The sequence below is a fragment of the Electrona antarctica genome, assembly GCF_951216825.1.
Source record: "Electrona antarctica genome assembly, chromosome: 9".
NCBI lineage: Eukaryota > Metazoa > Chordata > Actinopteri > Myctophiformes > Myctophidae > Electrona > Electrona antarctica.
In genome coordinates this window covers 11,252,985-11,274,222 of record NC_136790.1, presented here as the reverse complement: position 1 = coordinate 11,274,222, position 21,238 = coordinate 11,252,985, and the positions used below count along the sequence as shown (strand labels likewise).

General features: G+C 40.7%; 1 protein-coding gene and 1 long non-coding RNA gene across 2 annotated transcripts in view; both read left to right on the top strand.

The window, feature by feature from the left end:
* Window positions 1–21,238, top strand: part of LOC306929734 — a 231,748-nt gene that overhangs the window by 51,998 nt on the left and 158,512 nt on the right. The gene's annotated exons all lie outside the window — the stretch shown is intronic.
* On the top strand, window positions 15,116–16,816 carry LOC306929215 (potassium voltage-gated channel subfamily A member 10-like; the record flags this gene model as incomplete). The annotated part of the gene is made up of 1 exon (XM_079509655.1): window positions 15,116–16,816. The coding sequence occupies one exon, from the start codon at window positions 15,116–15,118 to the stop codon at window positions 16,814–16,816; it is 1,701 nt and encodes a 566-aa protein (XP_079365781.1).

Below are 21,238 nucleotides of genomic sequence, written 5' to 3'. Positions count from 1 at the left end.
GTGTACAGTGGGGTGTAGTGGTAGCCTACTGTACATCCTAATTCCTTATCATAAGGCCCAAAGCTTTGAGGACAGCTGAATCCTCAATCTAAAGTATCTCTCCGCCCAGCAGTGTCCGTGTTGTAACGGAAAGAAAGTCATGATGACCCACTAAAACAAGAAGTGTGTCAACTTGACTGATGATCACGACACGTGCCCCACAAAAAATAAAATAAAAATAAAACAAGAAAGCAAATATGGCTTTCCCTGCTTTCGTCCTCTTCTCTTTTACTATCATTATCATTCATCCTTTGACTTTCAAACAAAGTGTGAATGGGTGTCAAAGGGCGAGGTCAGACAGAGAGCAGCTGAAATAAAGAAAGTGGCAAAGGACCAGCAAATCCTACTCCTGAGTGTGAAATCTGAGAGAGTTTAAGAGCACCTGGCAGACAGACAGGTAGGTCACTTACAGGACTCTACCAGCAGTGGGAAAATTGAGCCCCATGCTGCACAACATAAGTGAACTTAAGTTTTTGGCTCATTACACCAATGGCTGACAAAGCGCTGACACATGCAGACAGACAGACAGGACTGTTCCCTGGTGCCTCAATGTGCCGCCGAACACATAATGACAACATCCTGGGTTTGATTTCTGCCTCGGTACCTACTACCTACCTGTACACGACAGCGACAGGTAGTATTATTCAATACTTGCTTGCTTGGCCAACTGGCTCCTGTCTCAATAAAACAGAAAAGTAGCCATATACCTACGAAATAATCTTATCAAAGATGGCAATCAAATGAAACAATACTCATGAGAACAGCGAGAACCACAAGGCTTTTTAAATTGATCGTCCTGCTGTGTGAATTGGTCTGAAGACAACCAAGTTTGAGTTGACTATTGTCTTCTGTCTTTTGTTTTTACTCTTCATTATCACCTTATTGTATGTATTTCAAAAATCCCTAATATTTGTGAGCACTTCACATTATCTATACAGTACATAACTTAAATGACTGTGATAGCAAAATTGCTTATACTGCTATTAGTGACTGCATACATATTATGATATGTATATGTACATACATACATCTATATATCATTTATCATGTTATATACATGTACAACAATACATGATTATCATGATCTGATAATCACTGTTATCGCAACAGTAAGAAGAAAGAAAAATGTCTCTCTCGTTTTTTTTCCTGTTTACCTACAGAGACTTATTACTTTGTTTTTGTTTTCTTTGTTTGTCATGTATATTATTTGTAGTTGGTAAGGGTAGGCAAAATAAGCTTATTAGCTTCAGCCTACATCTTTTTTGGTCAAAGCAAAGTATCTTTATTTATATACATATACATGAACTGAAGACCAAATAAAACATTGAAAGTGAAGTGAAGTGAAGAGTTTTGCACTTGAATGTAAATGTAATAGTGAAATGTCATGAGATGTTTTTTGGTGCTAGTAGTAGTAGTAGTAGTAGTAGTAGTAGTGTGGTCGGTGCAAACACCGTTTTAGTTATTAGGGATCGCAAGTCCGAACAGTATTGTTTTCACAGGAGTTCTGCCATTTTACGCAGTTTCAGTCGTTTTCCGTTTCGGCATTATGGTAGAGGGTCATGAGAAACGCTCAAGAACTGAAGCTTACAGTCATTCGTCAAAGGACCTCTGACATTTAGATCCTGCAATGAATTAATTATATGATCTGCTCTATCCAATTTGTTTTTGAGGGGCGCTAGCCCCTCCTATGCACAGCTTTGTGTGTTTGAGCACAGAATGTGTGTGGCCTATGTGACCTATTTATTGTTTTACTGCCCACTATATGATGAATTAAGACTTATTTATTATTTTGTAAAATGACAACTATTTTGTGTTGTATTTGACATTGCTACATAAGGTACATAAGGTGGTCCCTTATTGGCTAAGCACTCCCACCAACATGTGATTGGTTAGCCGATTTGCTCGTTTACATATGATTCAATGTCAATGGCGGTTAATGTAATCATATTTAGCGGAATTCTGACGTAATTTCTCCGTTCATTGTCAATGGCAAATATTGAGACGTGTGTGGACAATATTTAGTGGACATTTGACCTGAATTTCCCTTTCATTGTCAATGTCAAATCTTGAGACGTGTGGGGACAAAAGCTGTTTATAGACGGTGCTATAGCGTCCTTTAAAAATCACATCGGTGTGAAAGGAGGGGCGCTCTTATCATCGTACATCATCATGACGTAACATGTCGATTTGCTCAGACACATATGACGAAAACTCTCCATTCATTGTCAATGGGAATTTAACAAAAATACCAATTTTCTCAGACACATACCGTAAGACGAAAAATAGCCGATTTGCTCATCTACATATGATGTAAATTCTCCATTCATTGTCAATTATGGCATAATGTTTGTGTTAGGACATAAATCACACCTGTGTGAAGTGAGGGGCGCTAATATATTTAAGCTCAAAACTCATGTTTATTAGGTGGTGATATAAAACAAACGGTGCAAACACAAACATTAAACGCCATTAACAATAAAGAGACAATATGACGTAATGAGGCACATTATGATGTAAATGTTCCCTTCATTGTCAATGGCATTTACAAAACAAACATTGAACTAAAGACAAACATTAAACCTGTGTATAGGAGGGGCTGGCGCCCCTCAAAAATCTACACTATAGCTGAATATAGGAGGGGTATAGGAGGGGTATAGCACCCCTCAAAAAGTTTGTATTTTATTGTATTGCGTGCGTGCGTGCGTGCGTGCGTGCGTGCGTGCGTGCGTGCGTGCGTGCAAATGACTGGATCGAGACGCCAGGCTCTAGATCGGATCACACTGGTTAATATGGAATGCAAACCAAACTTTCCACGGGTACTGTTGTTAACATGAGCAGAAGGCAGTGGATGACCTCAGACATCTGTGGTGATGGAACCTTTTTCATAGGAGGCGGGTGGCATAATTGCTCCCTGTGTGGTTGGGAGGTTAACCACACAATGTGTTCACGTTGTGAACTGCTATTTTCACCAAATGTTCACCTATTTTCACCTATTATGAGATGCCCAGAATGCTAGTGTTACAATTTAGGCATTCACTGTAGCATGCTCTTATCCAGTGTGGGTGGGTGTGTGTGTGTGTGTGTGTGTGTGTGTGTGTGTGTGTGTGTGTGTGTGTGTGTGTGTGTGTGTGTGTGTGTGTGTGTGTGTGTGTGTGTGTGTGTGTGTGTGTGTGTGTGTGTGTGTGTGTGTGCGTGCGTGCGCGCGTGCCGCGCGTGTGTAGTTGTTCCACTGTTTTAGTTTTGTACCTAATTTGTATGTATACATATTGTATAAGTCCGAGTTGGTTGTAATCTTGTCTAATGTCCCTTTAAAGAATCTCAAAATAAATGATTAAAAAAAATCTGGCATGGAATTCCTTTTACCTAAATTAGAATATGATATGCCTGCATTGGTATTATTGTCACTTAATTGTCACTACACTGGCATCATGTTTGCCAACAATTATCTGTTGCACTGGTGCATGGCATTTAATGAGGCAGTTTAGCACAGTACAGAGGACCACAGCTAGTGTACAATTTAAACCACATGAAAACTTGTTACTTAGGCTTGTTTTTTAGTCTTTAGTTTCTTGACCACAAAGTTAAAATGTAATTTAGACACAAACTGCATAGTGTGCCGTGCCTATGCCTCGGCCAACGCCAAACCACAACAGAAACAAAATCTGCTCTGATATGAAAAATCTGCTTTTTATTATCTTTTATTTTTATTTTTTGTAATTATGTATGCATGTATTTTTGTGTATATGTGTATATAGATATATTTATTTTATTTCCTCCAGACTGTTTTTCCGACTATCCTTGGGATTGTGGGTGGGGGGAGGGTGGAATAGGGGATTGAGTTTTAATTTTATGTTTTATGTTTAATACTTGCCCCTGGGCTACTGTTACAAAAACCTGAATAAAAAGATTTTGAAAAGAAAGAAAATGTAATTTAGATAGCATGTTATTTAGACTGATGCTGGGTTAATGGTGGTTACCTGGTAGTTTCAATGTACAGATTAATATTGTGTCTTGGTTTACCTGTGATCCTATAGTTTATTGAGGCGCTACAGTCTCTGCATTTGATGTACTGTACATGTATACCTTTCTTATTGAAGGTCTCTCTCAGTGTTGTTTTTGGCAGCAAATTTCTATTTTAGTTTTAGTCATAGCCCTATTAAGCAAGACGAAAAACCCATGCGGTAATACAGATTTCGCCCTCGCTCTGCGCCTTTTCGTATTATGGAAGCCGTGGTGAGCGCTCACTCATATGGAATACCACGTTCCTGCATAATTTAGCATTGGGGGAGTGTCCATATGTTAATTATTTTCGCTTTGCGCTAATTTGCTATTAAGCCCCTTGACCTAAAAACACTCAGCGCATACCGATTCCGCCTGGGTCTGACCACGTCTTAAAAGCAAAAAGCACTGTTTCATTTTACACTTGAGCGGCTCTGGAGTGCTGCTGGAGTGTTGCCATGTCTGTTTATTATAAGCGGCTTCTTTTTCTGCAAAGATGCTTGTAAATATTGGTAGTTGTGGTTGCTTTTCTTGTTTCTAAAGTGCTTATTTGGGCTTTTCTCCTAATGTTGTTTAAACCAGTGATCCTCACACAGCGACATTCCCATGTCAAGGACCCCCAGATTAATGCATTTGCCCAACTAAGCCAGTGACCCCCATGACAGATTTGTGTTTTTAAATGTTTCAATAACATTTTTCAAAAATATTCCACAATTGTCACTTTTTTCAAAGATTACTTTTGAAAATAGCAGATCTACCAGCTCACAATGCATCACATTCATTCATTAAAACAATGAACTCTGACTGCAGGGGGATATATATTTATAATGATCATTCTAACAATGTGCAAGAAAATATGTAAAAAGAAGGAAGAACTTTATATTTGTGGACAATCAAAATATGCTGGAAATTTTAATGTGGTGTCATTAAAAGGAATCTTGATATGGCAGACTCACTATCTAGAAAATAAAAACATGGCACTTCATTTAAAATAGGTTGTAGACCCCTGTTATATGCGATTCTTTTGGGAGTATGTTTATAGACCTATTTACTTGTTTCTATGACACATGGCAACAGCGAGTTTTCTGGCTTTCTCGTTGAGATTATAAAGGGTCATATATCGCTCATTTCTCAACCTTTTTTAGAAATTAAAACATCTCCATACTCATTGGGAGGTTTGCTTTCATACGCTGTATCACACCCGACTCAATTCTTCTTCAATAATATGCTACGAGCGAAGACCATAACATTGGGGCCGCAGCAATACGCATGGCGCACGTATGGCATTTCAACTCATTCCTTCGTCGTGACTCGAATGAAATAAAATAAAATAAACGTTATTTTACTGGTGTTTTTCAATAGAAACAAATAAAGAGCGTGTGTGCAACAGTCAGTGCATATACGTGCATGCACTATAGGCTATATTTCCTCCTTGTCGGGATGGTGAGCTGAGCTCTTCACAGCCCGTTTGTCTTTCATATTATTCTTATAATATTTGATATTATAAACACTCATGGTTCTCTCATTTCTCAACCGTTTTTTAAAATGTAAAAATCCCCATATTCCTTAGGAATCTTGCTTTCATTCGCTGTATGGTACATGGTTCTATTTTTATCGAATTAAACAATATCAAACGAACTTGTATGTTCGGGGGTTAGACGATTCTGGGAACATTACGCATGGATTGCCAATTTGCCAGCCAATGCTGCGTATCTACTCGCAGTTCCATTCCGATCTGAAAGGTATAGGTAGGTGCCATTTCAAAGTCTTAGTTATTCATTTATGAATCAAATCAACTAGAATAAAGATTTTTACAGCTGTTTTTCATGCTTAGAACAGAAACAAATGAAGTGACGATGTGCGTATATCTCCCTCCCTTAGCATATGGCTGCGCCGCTGTAATGACTTTCCAATGAAAACTGCAAGTTACTTAACAAAATAGAGACATAGGCCTACAAGCTATGCACATCATGGCTGTGACAGCTTGTGGATCTGTTCTTTGGAGGCATGCAGTGCAGTGCAATATGAATAATTAACCCAAATGTGACAAAGTCATGTCATGTCTATGGTGCCAGTCTGCAGAAATGTAATACCACTTGCCGAAAAGGGCGCATCATCAGCTGGTGTCGTAAAGAGAATAGTACGGACATGTTCATTGGGTAAGCCTCAAAACTCCCTTAAACACTCCCATGACTAATTCAAGGCCGTTTTGCTCACACCACGGGGTGTCGAAAGCGCTTCTTACCTGGCCCATAATTGTAATATGACATTGCACCCGCCCCCACGTCTTAAAAACTGTAAAATTATATGTAATTAGATTCCACTTGCTTAATAGGGCCCTTACTAAATGTCATAAGATTTTAGTCGACTAAATCTACAGTTGATTTAGTCGACTAAAATGTATTTTGGTGGGCCTTGATGCCATCGTAATGACAGTTTTTACACTTGCTGAAAATAGCTGATCTACAAGCTCACAACGTGTCGCGACGCATTGTGAGCTTGTAGATCGGCTATTTTCAGCATGAAACCAAGTGTAAAATGACTTATACTGGATCTCTTGTCCACTAGTCCCTTCCTAGCATTTTAGTCTAGTTTTTATGTGTTGACGAAATTGTCAATATATTTAGTCTTAGTTTTAGTCATCATAGCTTAGTTTTCATTTAGTTTCCATTAAGTTTTTGTCAGTGGAAAAAGGTAGTCGACGAACATTTTTCGTCTTAGTTTTAGTCGACAAAAACAACACTGCTGTGGATAAGATCATGCTACAGTAAATGTCTAAATTGTAAATTGTAACACTAGCATCTCATAATAGGCGAAAATAGGTGAACATTTGGTGAAAATAGCAGTTCACAATGTGAACACGATGTGTTGTGTGGTTAACTTCCTTTAGGGATTTAGGGCGGTAGTTCCTGTTCTTCTGCTTAGACTATTTCAGTGCAGTTCTTTGTCCAGCCAAGCCACATTTCTTGAACACATGCACTGCCAAGTGGGCCAAGCAAGTATTGAATATTTGTCATTATATTTTTGTGTGTGAATATTCCCACCGACTTCTGACATCATTCTGACAGCTGCATAGACTCCATATTCACTCCATATTTGGGCATGCCTGACAAAGAACTCCATATATAGGAATAAAGGTATACAGAGAGACATACAGAAATATCCTGTTCTGACATCACAATGTCTGACAAAGAACTCCAGAACTCCATTTATGGGCATAAAAGCATCATCTCATCATCTCATTCCCACCAATCACATTTTGCGTCTTCACCTTCGTCATCAATGTTTGTGTTACGCAATGTTTGTGTTTACACAAACACTCAGTATTGTCCATTCATGGTCAATGGCATTTTAATGTTTGTGTAGGACAAAGTTTGTGCACACACACCAAAAGCTGGATATCGGGGCTATCACCCCTCAAAAACGTCAGACAATTCATACACTTTTAGTTGTATACCTGTATATTGCAATAATGCGGTTGTTCCAATATTCCAAGCCACAGCTGGACTTGTCTCACCATGCCTCGGCACACCATTTGGGAATCACTGATACAGCATCACCCTACTGTACTGTACGTCAGCGGTCAGCCTCCCACAGGGGCCTCCCAATAAATCCACTATAAGGGGGGCAAGGTATTCCCTGTGTGATACATGTTACGTATTGCCACCTCAGCTAACACTACAATCACACTATTTATGTCTCCCATGCATGCCCTTGTTCCCTCCTGACCCAACCTTGCATGGCGCTCACGGACATGCAGAGGGGCCTCCCTCTACAATATATGATTACTAGACTGGAACAACCGGGTGCGTGCTTCTACAGTGGCTAATGCTCTAAGATTACGAGTCTGGAATGTCTGGGCCTGCCTGCTACCTGACGTGCACTTTGAAATCCTTCCATCCCTAATGGATGAGCATAGGGCTTTTTAGATAGAATTACTAGATCACGTGTGCCAAATGAGGCGCTCACGGTTTCTGTTTACCTGTCATTTTCAACCTTTGCCGTTTGAGTAGTATCTCTAAATGGTTATTCCACATATTTGTAACACAAGCTCTTAGCATTTCGTTTCCCGTACTGTTTAATATGCAGCAGGTACAGTAAGTGTTGCTATAGAAATATGACCATGCAGCCGAAAGCAGCGTTGACCTTGGACAAAATAGGAATTGGGTCATTTCCAATGGTTCCAGTCCACTGAATGGAAGCACTGATTCTGTTCTTTGGATTTGCCGCAGCTCAAGAGCAATTACCGAAGTTAAGCTCCAGGACCGATTGTGGTGGTGCAAGCAAGTAGTAGGCTACCGCAGTGCAGATCAAGGGACAAACACTTGTGTAAATCGTCACCTCGTGTTCCATATCTAGATGACTGCATAATCAGCAGAAAGACTGAAATAGGAGTGAGGGATCCTATACAAACCGAATCAGGACGGGAACCCCTTTTGGGGTCATTGTTGTACAGTATATTAGCAGCATAACATTTTTGTAATTTTTCAGAAAACTTAGTTCTGTATTTAGAAGGCCTTTTTAGAATAGGCCTTAAGGTCCCTGCACACTGGACGCGTTTTCGGATTTTTAGCTGCGTTTTTCCGTCGGTTTTCCGAAAAACGTGTCCAGTGTGCAACCACCTTTAGTCGTAAATGGGCTAACCATCACATAACCATATACTGTATATGCTGGAGAATGTAATTTAACAAGGTAAGGTTCCCCAATTTGGTACGGACTCAGAATGAACAGAGTCAGATGTAACAAAAGTGTCACGTTTATGTAGACAAAAATATTCAAGTTAAAATACAGAAGGGACTGAGCCCAAGGGCAGGTGATATAGGGTGAAGGCTTCAGGGCCTACTGGGTCCTCAGAACTAAACGTATAGCCTACAGCAAATAAACCAATCAAATCAAAACAATACAAATACACAAAACCAAAAACAAATAAAGTAATTAAAGTAATCACAGCAAACAAAATCCAAAAGATGCACTATTAATGAATGACCCAGTATACGCCTGCTATGTCCTATGACATGACATGTCCCAACAAACAATCTGAAGGCTAGTTGTCATCCTACAATATATCACATAATAGGCTACATCTGGTTCCCCCTCAATACAAATCAATTACATTATACAAAATATAGCAAAATGACTAAAATAGAACAAAATTCCAAAACCTAACCAGTCAATATACTCAAGGCTCCCCCATTTTGGGCGGGAACCCCTTTTGGTGTTAGCATTATGTTATGCTTTAGCTATTGAAAAATAGCAGATCTACAAGCTCATAGCGCGCCACCGAGTGGCGCGCTATGAGCTTGTAGGTCTGCTATTTTTGAAAAATCGAAGAACGACTGACATAGAAACATAGCTTTTTCAGAAAACTGATTTAGAAGACAATTTTAGAATCTGATCTCAGGTCAAAATGGGTTAAGGCTCTCATTCATCTATCCACAGCCACAGGAGTCGCTGTGGATGGATGGATGGATGGATGGATGGATGGATGGATGGATTTATGTTGTCATTGAACACAAGTCTACAACGAAATGTACTTGATGGCATCAATCGAATGCAATGCAAAAAAGAGCGACATAGATAATGCAAAATGCAAATGTGTTAGTAGCATCTGGCCAAACATGAGGCCTCAAACCTGGTCACCCCTTTACTTTGACGCACTACCCTTAAAGGGGCAGTGCTACACAAAGCAAAGTGTTAAATTGCTCTATATTCTGATACAATCATTGCTATAGATAGTGTGTTCAGTTAACAAAGGGACTTCCTGTCTCTTCAGTGTCCCTATTGTGGATGAAATCTAATCCAGTCACCTTGTGGTGGATTTAAATGCAACCTTCAAATATATATTTATATATATTTTATGACAATTACTTCTCTATATTTTATTTTTTAATAATAGCTAAAATACTAGCCAATCTTCAAGCTCACAACGTGTCGTGATGTGACACATTTGGAGCTTGTAGATCAGCTATTTTTGCTGTTTTTCGTAAGGTATAGGCTTATGAGAAGAAATTGAACATTTGTCTCTTTTGGTGAATCTTGTGACTTATCTATGTTTACACAATGCTTTGCCCCCTCCAACTGTATATACTTTCCCCGTTTTCATTTTGAAACTTGCTTTAATTGACAATGTAAATGTATGTCTTCTCATGCCAATAAAGCTCCTTTGAATTGAATTGAATTGAATATCTTAGTTACATCACTGTTCTTGCGAAGCATTGTTCTTATAGGTGAATTATTTATAAAGACGGCTATTTCCATGTGGACAAATGAGGCGTGGACTGTCACCGCATTAGGACAACAAACTAAAGCATGTAGCCTCTGCTGCTTCAGCACTGGACACTAGGATTTAGGAATAGTGCGTTATCATTCACAAATTACATACCGGTACATATATTGTTTGCTACATTTTGGACAGGAAAGCCGGTCTATTAATAGACTGTCTTGTTTGTCTCAAATTAACTGAGAGTTATACAGCTTAATGGGAATAAAAATGGGAACGCCTTCCGATAACGGGGCAGCAGTGGCTGAGGGGTAGAGTGACCGGATGGAAACCGCAAGGTTCCCAGTTCGAACCCGGGCTCCCCCAGAGTTAGTGTCGAAGTGTCCTTGAGCAAGACTCTGAACCCCTAATTGCTCCCGATGTGCAGGTTGGTGCCTTGCATGATTTCCTCCGGCATCGGTGTGTGAATGGGTGAATGTAATGCACAATCTATGTAAAGCGCCTTGGATAAAGGCTCTATAGGCCTATAAATACACCATTTATAACCACCAGACCCTGAACACTGTGTGTGAGACACAGACAGACAGACAGACAGACAGACAGACAGACAGACAGACAGACAGACAGTGTGTGAGACACAGACAGACAGGCAGACAGACAGACAGACCGAGCATATGTGCAACATCATCAGAGAGTGTTGAGGTAAGGTGACAGTGACCCTTAGGGAGGAAAGGAGAGACGGACGGACGGAGGGACGAGGGATTGTCCGCAGGGAGGAATAGGTGGGGAGGATATTAGCAGTACAATACCCTGACACGAGTCCCCCTGGGCACTGCAGCAGCTGCCTTCACGCGCCTGATGCACAAGTAGCCCGCATCTCCATCGTTTGTGTGCCTTCTCTTTTTCCCCCCCCACTTTTTACTGACGCAAATCACTGCGTGATAATCACTCTCTGGCTCCCATCCCCTCTGTGTGTCTGTCTCCTCTGTGTGTCTTATATTCTGCTGTTGGCCGCCTGTGTGACAGACAGGAGGACGTGCTTCAGCCGACTGCGTTCTCAATGACACGTCCAGGACCTTGCAGGATCATCATCCGCGTGGAGGAGGACGATGACTCAGCACAGCGGTGTTTGTGTGTTTGAGTGTGTGTGTGTGTGTGTGTGTGTGTGTGTGTGTGTGTGTGTGTGTGTGTGTGTTTGGCCTTGCAGGTGTATATGTGTACAGTATACTATACAGTATACTGTATATTGTGTATATACAGTATAAATGTATGTTTCACTGTGGAGAAGGGTGATGACTCAGCACAGAATTGTTTGTGTGTTTGAATGAGTGTGTGTGTGTGTGTGTGTGTGTGTGTGTGTGTGTGTGTGTGTGTGTGTGTGTGTGTGTGTGTGTGCGTGCATGTGCGTGCGTGCGCACATGTATATGAGTGAGTGTATGTGCTTACTATGTATATGTTTATCTACGCTTGTGCCTCCTGCATATAACTTAATTAGACACGTAATGACATGCCCAGCTGTGGCGGGAGGGGCACTGGGGTGAGCACATCAAAGGGGGTGGGATTGTAAAGATTTAGAACTGCTGCTATGACCTTGAAGCCATGCGCTCTGTGCCTGCAGTGGTGCTGCTCACGCCGCAATGTTACAGGGGACTAGGAGACAGCCAGTTCCTGGCTGCAGCCAAGTGAGAGGTAGAGGGAATGAATACTGACATTAAAGGCAATCAGTTCTCTGTAATGTAACACAATATTCCTCTGATGTTGCCAGTTTGGCTGCCCTTCCCAATGAGTACGAGATAACTTTGCTTAGAAGTTTTGCATCTTCACTGCAATCTTGCAGTCATATATTTGTTGTATTTTTCCTTATGTTCATACTCAAATGAAATTAGCACATGTGAATGAGAGGAATGGAGTTGGACTAGACTGTGCAGCCTCTGCAAATTAAAATCCCCTTTCTTTCTTTGGCTTACTGCTTTGCATTGTGCTACGTAGTCAGAGCCATTTTGTTAATTTGATAAAACTCAAATGTCTGGCACACACAGAGGTAGCCTACTTAAGCTGGCAGGGTCAATAGGAAGGAAAAACACTCACCACCCTCACACTCACCAAGACGCACCACCTTTGAATGACTCTCTCGGAAAAGAATAGATTCGTCTCTCTATTTGAAATCCATACCAACTCCTCTAGGGGACACGTGTGCCCAGACAAAATAACCTCTGTGGAAATAGTCAAGGATTTATCAACTGAATGCTGCCTGAATGCTGCCTGACTGTATCTCCCAAGATGAGCAAACATACGGTACACACACGCATAGCTCTGTATCCACCATGCTACAGTATACCACAAGTAGTGCATGTACGGCTAAATGTTTAGCCGTACTAATAATTAATTAGCGGTAATTAATTTAAATTAATTTATACTGATCTGTGTCAAGGTCAGAATGTTCAACACGATAAAAAATATTTACAACCCACTTGACATTTTGAGACGGTAACATTTCAGCACAAAGTTCTATTTTCATCATCCCCAAGGAATTCTATCTGTATCCATTCTTCCTTGATATTCTGCATGTTTGGCATGCAAAACTGGCACAAGCAGTACGCAGCCCCCTTGGCAGATGTGCTTTGCTGTTGTGACGGGTACGGTAACATGGGGCAGTAGAATACAGTATAGAATCCCCAAGGTGTCGGACTGGATGAGCTTGCATGTCTATGCTTACTCTGCAGGAAAGTGGGGAAAGAGAGGGTCTCACTCTCCCCTTGCCGCGTCAAAAAGCGATTGGCTCCCACAGAGTGGGGATCTCCTGCAATAGGGCTACCTCCACTAATACTATCCTACCTCCACTCACAGCATTCTACCTCAACCCGCATTGCCCCACAGAGAGAGAGCAGGGAGCAAAGAGGAAGGAGAACTGGTGACCCCTGTCATCTCAACACGTGTGTGTGTGTGTGCGTGCGTGTGTGTGTGTGTGTGTGTGTGTGTGTGTGTGTGTGTGTGTGTGTGTGTGTGTGTGTGTGTGTGTGTGTGTGTGTGTGTGTGTGTGTGTGTGTGTGTGTGTGTGTGTGTGTGTGTGTGTGTGTGTGTGTGTGTGTGTGTGTGTGTGTGTGTGTGTGTGCGTGTGTGTGCGCGTGCGCTGGATATGTAGATGCCCGTTTGTTTTTGAATGCACGAATGCATGTGCATGTGTGGTGTTGTGTGGGCACCACCATAATGCCATCTCTGGTTTCGTGCAGGGTATTGGATTACTCAGTGGCAGCTTTAATAGTGCCGGAGACACTCAGATCTCTTGATTGTGAGTCTGGATGAGGGAGAGAGGGCAAAGGAAGGGAGGGAAGCGGAGTGCGTCTACCAGGGGAAGGCAGAAAGGGCACAACAACTTCTGCAGAGACACATAGGTTGGGGACACGGGTAAGTGAAACACTTAAACTTTGCAATGTTCTTTTAAATGACATATGGTTACGCTGTATCTCTGTTTGTCCTGTGTTTTATCTGTCCGGATCTGATAAGGGATCGAGTGATGTCACAGGATCTGTTGTGTTTGTCAATGTCAGCTCACTGTGAGAAAAGGCTAAACTATACAGCGTTGCACTTTTAAGTGTTCCTTAGATAAGTGGAACTTGTGTTTTTAAATTCAAGACAGATTAAAGATTTGTATTGGTAGGTCTAATATATGTGTACTGTACACAGTACTTTTATTTATAAATAATAATTGTTTTAGGAATCTTTAAACCCCTTTTGATATGCTTTAACATCACAGGGGATTTTATTGGCAAGGCTGTGGACCGAAATAGATTAATCTATACACTCACACAGTTCCTCTCCCCTGTCTTTTTTTCTTATTCTTCTCCCTGTATCAATATCCCCTATTTCTGAGAAGGCATAATCAATAAACTTATTTTTTGCCTATATCTAACCACTTTATCCTGGCAGTGGAGGATACAGTGATCGCACAAACCCTAGTGAAATCGATTCTATATTTTATATTAGTTTTGTTACCTGCTAGTAATGCCTGCAATTCAAGTTGAAATAGAGCCATGAGATTATCCTTGGCCATGCTTGGTGTCAAGTGTAGACAGGGTTTGAAGCTTAAAAGCTTCAGGATATAGTTACCGATCCAAACCAGACAAATGGAAAGATAAACAGCTACTTAGAACTAACCGTTAACACGATGAACACAAGACTACAGTATAACCCTGTATCTGTGATCTGTTACACGTGTGGTGTATCGCTGAACAGATGCAGGATGACAAGATCAATACTATACCAAACTAATGAAACCAACATGTGATAATCAAGCTGTGTAAAGATGGTTCTGTTTTCATTCATAGACAAAACAATTAAACATTATAAAAACATCTCTTATAAAGAACATATTCTGTACTTTAAGTAAAGTTTCTTCAGTACACAATATTTAATAATGCAATCCACACAGTAGCCTACATTAGTGTAAGCATTTTCAGAGCCTAGCTGGTGGAATTTGTGTTGTTTGGGTCAGATCGCAGGTGAGAATTGAAAGTATATGATACTAATAATAATAATAATAATAATAATAATACTGAAAAAGCAACGTAACAGATGACCGTTATCTACTGATGCTGATCAGGAAATCACATATTTCTTATCCACAGAGAAAAGGATATTGCACCATTTTGTGATATATATTACTAGGCCTATAACGACTCCTTTTTCCCCCTTTTTTTCCAGATGAAAGAAAATCCACCTGAAATCACCCATTAGTTACAGTACAGTTGTCTGAATGATAACCAGGAGGAAGGTGGCCCTCTGGGGATCTTCAACGTGGCACCTCTGTCTCCTGAGCCAAACTGACAGACGGAGCTGTGGCCAGCACCAGGGCAGGTGATGGAGGTGCCGCTTGTTAATTTTGAAAACATGGATGATGTCGGTGTCAACATAGGTGACCCCAACGACTCCGGGTACCCAACCTCCCCCACCTCAGAGACCCCTGACCAGAATCTGGTGACCAATCGACTGACGTCACCACACCAGTCACCGTGCAGGAGCCCGCGCGGACGCCTGTCGGACCAGGAGGGGTTATCACCCTCCTCTCCCCCAACAGTGACACCAAAAGGGAAGTCCAGCAGCAGCAGTTTGATCTCCAACCTGAAACTTCTGATCACCGGCGAGCCATCACCCACTGACAGCGTCTTCAGCAAGATGGCGAAGGATTGTTGCGAGAATGATGATGTGTATGAAAAGCCAAGAATGGAAGAGAGAGATGAGAAAGTTGTCATCAATATTTCAGGCCTGATGTTTGAGACTCTGATGAGTACTCTTAATCAGTTTCCATATACGATGCTCGGTGACCCCATGAAAAGGATAACTTACTTTGACCCCATGAAGAACGAGTACTTTTTCGACCGAAACCGCCCCTCTTTTGATGGTATCCTGTACTATTATCAGTCTGGGGGGAAGCTCCGCAGGCCAGCCAATGTACCATTAGATGTATTCGCTAACGAAATAGTTTTCTATGAGTTAGGACATGAAGCGATGGAACAGTTCCGTGAGGATGAGGGGTTTGTCAAAGAGCCAGAGGTCCTCTTGCCCACTAATGATCTACATCGGCAATTCTGGCTCTTGTTTGAATACCCAGAAAGCTCCAGTGCAGCCAAGTCAGTGGCGTTGGTTTCTGTGTTTGTCATTGTTATTTCCATCTTCATCTTTTGCCTGGAAACCCTACCAGAGTTCAGGGAGGACAATGACTTTATGGTAACTGTAACTCGAGTCATCAATGGAACGCAAGACATTTCTTCTCAGCCAGCTGTCAAAGACCTGGTGGCATATTTCACAGACCCATTTTTCATTGTGGAAACAATTTGCATCATTTGGTTCTGTTTTGAGCTTGGCGTCCGTTTCATAGTCTGCCCCAGCAAGGGAGCTTTCTTCCAAAACATGATGAATTGTATTGACATTGTCTCCATAATCCCATATTTTGTAACCCTGGGAACAGAGTTGGCTACTACCCCCGATGAAGATCTGAACTCTAGTCAGAATATGTCCCTGGCAATTTTGCGAATCATACGCTTAGTGCGAGTGTTCAGAATTTTCAAGCTCTCCCGACACTCAAAGGGGCTTCAGATCTTGGGACAAACCCTGCATGCCAGCATGAGGGAGCTTGGACTGCTCATATTCTTCCTTTTCATAGGAGTCATCCTATTCTCAAGTGCCATCTACTTTGCAGAGGTGGACGAGCCCCAGACCCAGTTTGTCAGCATCCCGGACGGTTTCTGGTGGGCCGTGGTGACAATGACCACTGTGGGATACGGTGACATGTGCCCTATCACCATTGGGGGCAAAATGGTAGGCACTCTCTGTGCCATTGCTGGCGTCCTGACCATTGCCCTGCCTGTCCCTGTTATTGTTTCAAACTTTAATTATTTCTACCACCGGTCGACGGGAGGAGAGGAGGAGAAGCAGATACTGGATGCAGCCGCAGAGGCAGCCCAGAAGACAACAGACGCTATAAATCTAAAGTATGGAAGCACACCCTCTGTAAACAAAAGTAATGGCACCTGGCAGAATGAGAAAAATAGCATGCCTTGATTTAACTGAGAGACGTTTATATCAAGGGCGTGACAAAATTGACAAGTCAGTCATATACAAGGTTCACTGAGTCATATCAGTTATAATCTCTCAAGTCATTATTTTGTACTTCAAACATTGTGCATATACAGTAAGTGCAGTATTAGTAAGCAAGTATTTAATGAGACAACGAGACAGAAGTTGTCCATCTGAAAGATTTGCATGTGAATGTGTCAAAGTGCAATTAACACAACTCAGAAAATATTATTATGTCAATTAAAGCAAGCCTCCTTTCATGGGATTTAGTAAAAAGTGGGTAAATTATATGATCCTTTATTTAGTGCAAAGACAATTTAAGCACCTGGATGGGTGCTACACCAGAATGGTGCATGCACGATGCACCAAAGGGTGAATGAGAAGATAGCATCCAGGAGAAAGAGGCACTTATACTGCTACAGACACTGGGAGCTCCCTGCCAGCAAACCTTTGCTGTGGAAACATTGGTTACGATGGTGTCCCACCGCAAACTATGTGGACATACTGAAGAGTGATAAAGGGATGGGAAGTACTGCTGCACTAGCCAGAGCACGGACGGAGGATCAAGGTGACTGCTGGAAATGCTGCTGGATGGCTCGTCTGAGGATGACCGAGAGAGAGAGGCAAGTTGCATAGCACATTTCAACAAGAAGGCAATTCAGAGTGCTTTACACAAAGGTTCTTAATGCATTTAATATGACAATGCAAAAGAAACTCATGAAAAAAAATGTGTTTAAAGACAATTTAAAAGACAATTTAAAATACTTATTAAAGAGATAAGGGAATGTAAAATTAAAATATGGTAAATTAAACTAAGTTATATATGAAAACAAAGTAAAACTACGATGAAACAAACGCTTCAATAAAAGGCAAAGCTTAAGCTTTAATTAAAAAAACTGAGAGTTGTCAAAGACCTGCAGCTTTCTGGGAGTTTGTTCCAGATATGGTGCATATAAATGAACGCTGCTGCTTCTCCACGTTTAGTATTGACTGAGGACAGAAAGCAGATCTGCCCCAGATGGCCTCGAGGTCTGAGATTAACACAATAATGTAGGCAGTACAATAGACAGCTATTGACATTGCTTATGTAGACTTTTAGAGCCAATATAGATATGAAAACTGGGAAGATACATACTTTACACGATTGTCCCTGTAGCCTACAGTTAGTAGCAATGTCTTTAGTCCAGAGAAAAGAAAACTATTTTGTATATTGGCTTCATTAAAACAGGATGCATATTCTAAGCTCATGTTACAATACATTATTAGTCTATACTTGGGCCTATTCAGCAGAATCTAATTTGAACTTGGCATGGATTTCAAGGACAGCTAGGAGGAGAATGTGCCTTTAGGGGAAGACAAGAGGACATGACTGGACATATTGTTTTGTCAGCAAATCTATAGTCATTATGTTCCAACACAAAGCATTCCCACATGTTATACAGCGTAAAAATGTGTGGCTAAACAGCGAGCCCATTAATATGTCTGCAATATGTCTAATCTAGCATATAGTCAACACATAAATCACAAAACCACATATTGCACAACGTAATACAAAACAATGCATATTGTATACAGTACGTTCCTATTAGTATATTATGCTGTACTTGTATGCTGTAGATTTGATAAATAAAAGTAAATAAAAGTAAACTAAGCTCACTGAAATTAACACCTGTGTTTTCAGCCACATGGTTTTGTTTTGACTTTTAGGCAATCAAATTCAAGTACACTGTACGCACAGTACCACATCCTATACAATATTGTTGTTTAATTAGACTCACTCAAAAGAATCATCAGTCTTCCTCAGATAACTGATTGAGATTCTACATTAAAAACATCCTTCACAAAACACATCATTGTATTATTGCAAGTCCATCTCACAATCACTACAAGTTGTTTTATGTGAGGAATACATGTGTTTTAGATTGTATAAGCATGATACATGCTATACAACAAGTGCAACATAAGGCATATGATACAACCCTAATTTGCTAATAAAGTATTGAAGATTTCAATATTTAATACTCAATATCCATTATTTTGGTTATCTCATGTCTGTTGCATGGCATAGTATGCCAAAACAAGGTCTATCTCATTATCAATAATTGAAAGTATTAGTACATATTTACCATCGCTAAATGTGATACAAAGTTTTCATCCTATAGTAGGCGTAATTCTAATTCCATACCACTTGATTGATTGACAGGCAATATTTCAGTTGGATTTGCAAAATATTGCAGTCAGTGTCCTGCCATGAGAATATGAATCGGTACCCACTCTATATGCATGTCAAGCTTGCTCGAAGTATGAGTGTATTTCATATAAGAAGAAGAAAATTGATATATGAACAACAATGGATATAACTGTAACTCAATCAATACCTTTCTATTAATCCTACTGTATGCAATGATATTGTGTGAGTACACATACCAAAAAAAAAAAAAAAAGAACAATGTAATTTCTATTCATGGAACACAGCAATACCTGAATTCAGATGCAATAGATTGTACAGGTGACATTGATTAGTCGCCAGGGTATTCAGCACTTTATTGTTATCCAAGCACTTAATTTTGACACACACACACACACACACACACACACACACACACACACACACACACACACACACACACACGCACACACGCACACACACGCGCGTGCGCGCACAGTATATACAGTAAATACTGTATATAAGCACTGTTAATGTATGTATCAATATTTTACAATGTACAGAGGCATAATTTGCTGTTTTATTCATTCTGTAATGAGTGCCTTTCATTAAACGTATGTATCCTAATTGTGTGACATATTCCTCAATTTGTATACCGTATAATTATGTATATAACATGTCAAAAGCTTCCACACAACTCACACAACGAAAGGTTTTCAACTACACGTTCGATACAACGGAAATGCTGAAGGGAGCCATGACTGTTGTGTGTTGACGTATATGCTTCCAAAACTGAATACCCATTTACACCCTCTGTTAGCTGTTATTAACACCTTCTCACTGCACCCTGGCCTGCACACTTCCTCTTCTCTCCTTCATTCCATCTCTCGATGTTCCTCTTTCTGTCTTTATCACTCTGCGTCTCACACCTGATCCTCCCTGCCTCTCTCAAAGACTCTCCCCCACTAAAATCTCTCAGCTGAGATTGTGTCATTTCACAGGAGGAGACAGGATTTATTTTTATATCTGTGGTTGTGTACACGAGAGACTGGCACAGCAAACCACCACTGTGTGATTCCTAACATAGCGAGCCTTGTATCCAATGAGGAATCGAGTATAGCTAGCACTGGGATTGGCTAAAATTAATATGTGTGAGAGATTATCATAAAAATCATTTGAAAAATAGCCGATATAGAAAAACGGACATAGAATTGAATAGATAATTTTATCGATCCCCAAATGGAAATTAAGAATACTTGTAGTAGTGTTGACCAAAAAAAGGAATGTTGACTCATCCACAATAACACACACTCGAAAAATAATTGAACAGCTGAATAAGCACCATTGACAAATTGACATTTAATTGTGCATGTATTAATATTACCAAAAGGTATTCTGATGCTACATATACGTGCTTGACAATGCTTTCGACTGTCTAGGATAGCTTGAAATGCAAAAGGAACTAATTAAATATGTAGAGCAAGTTAATCATTTATAATATAATCTTTCTTGGCCTTGCTCTATTACTCCCTCATACAGTATATTTATGAATACATTTCCAATAATGACTTTGTCTTGGTCTGAACACAGGCCAGATTTGTTTTAAGCCCTTTTAATTGTCTATATGTATTTATGTTACACTCCCTGGTTATTAATAACTGTAACATTGACATTGTGACATTGACAATGTTTTGGCCATTACTTTCTCTGGAGATGGTTGACAGGAGTCTTTTTGCAGTGTGTTCAATGGTTCGTGGCAGCGGTGGCCGAACGGATAGCGGAGCGGTCTTGATACCAGAAGGTCGCCAGTTCGAATCAGCGGTCCGACACGTTAAAATTACCGCCCTTGAACAAGGCATTGAACCACTATGATGAAATGTGTTCTATGAGCAGGGCCTGGCTGGAAACAAGTTCTTGAGCTTAGCCCAGATATCCTGGGTAAATATAGTAATCATTTCATTTCATTTCATTTCATTTCCGATGACCTTGTCACTGGCAATCAGGTAAATAGTCTGCCCTTGTGCCTCACTGATCACTGATCACTGATTGGTACTGATACCCCAAACACGTCCTGATAGCTTTTTGTCAGTTAAACTGACTGGCGGCTCCCTCAAGGTCAAACCCAATTTGAGTCTGTCATTTATAATTCATGGTGTTCCTCAGAGATCAAATCCTGCCTTTGATAGGGATTCAAACAGAACAGTGGCCTGCGTGACCACTATGGCACAGCAAACCGTGCT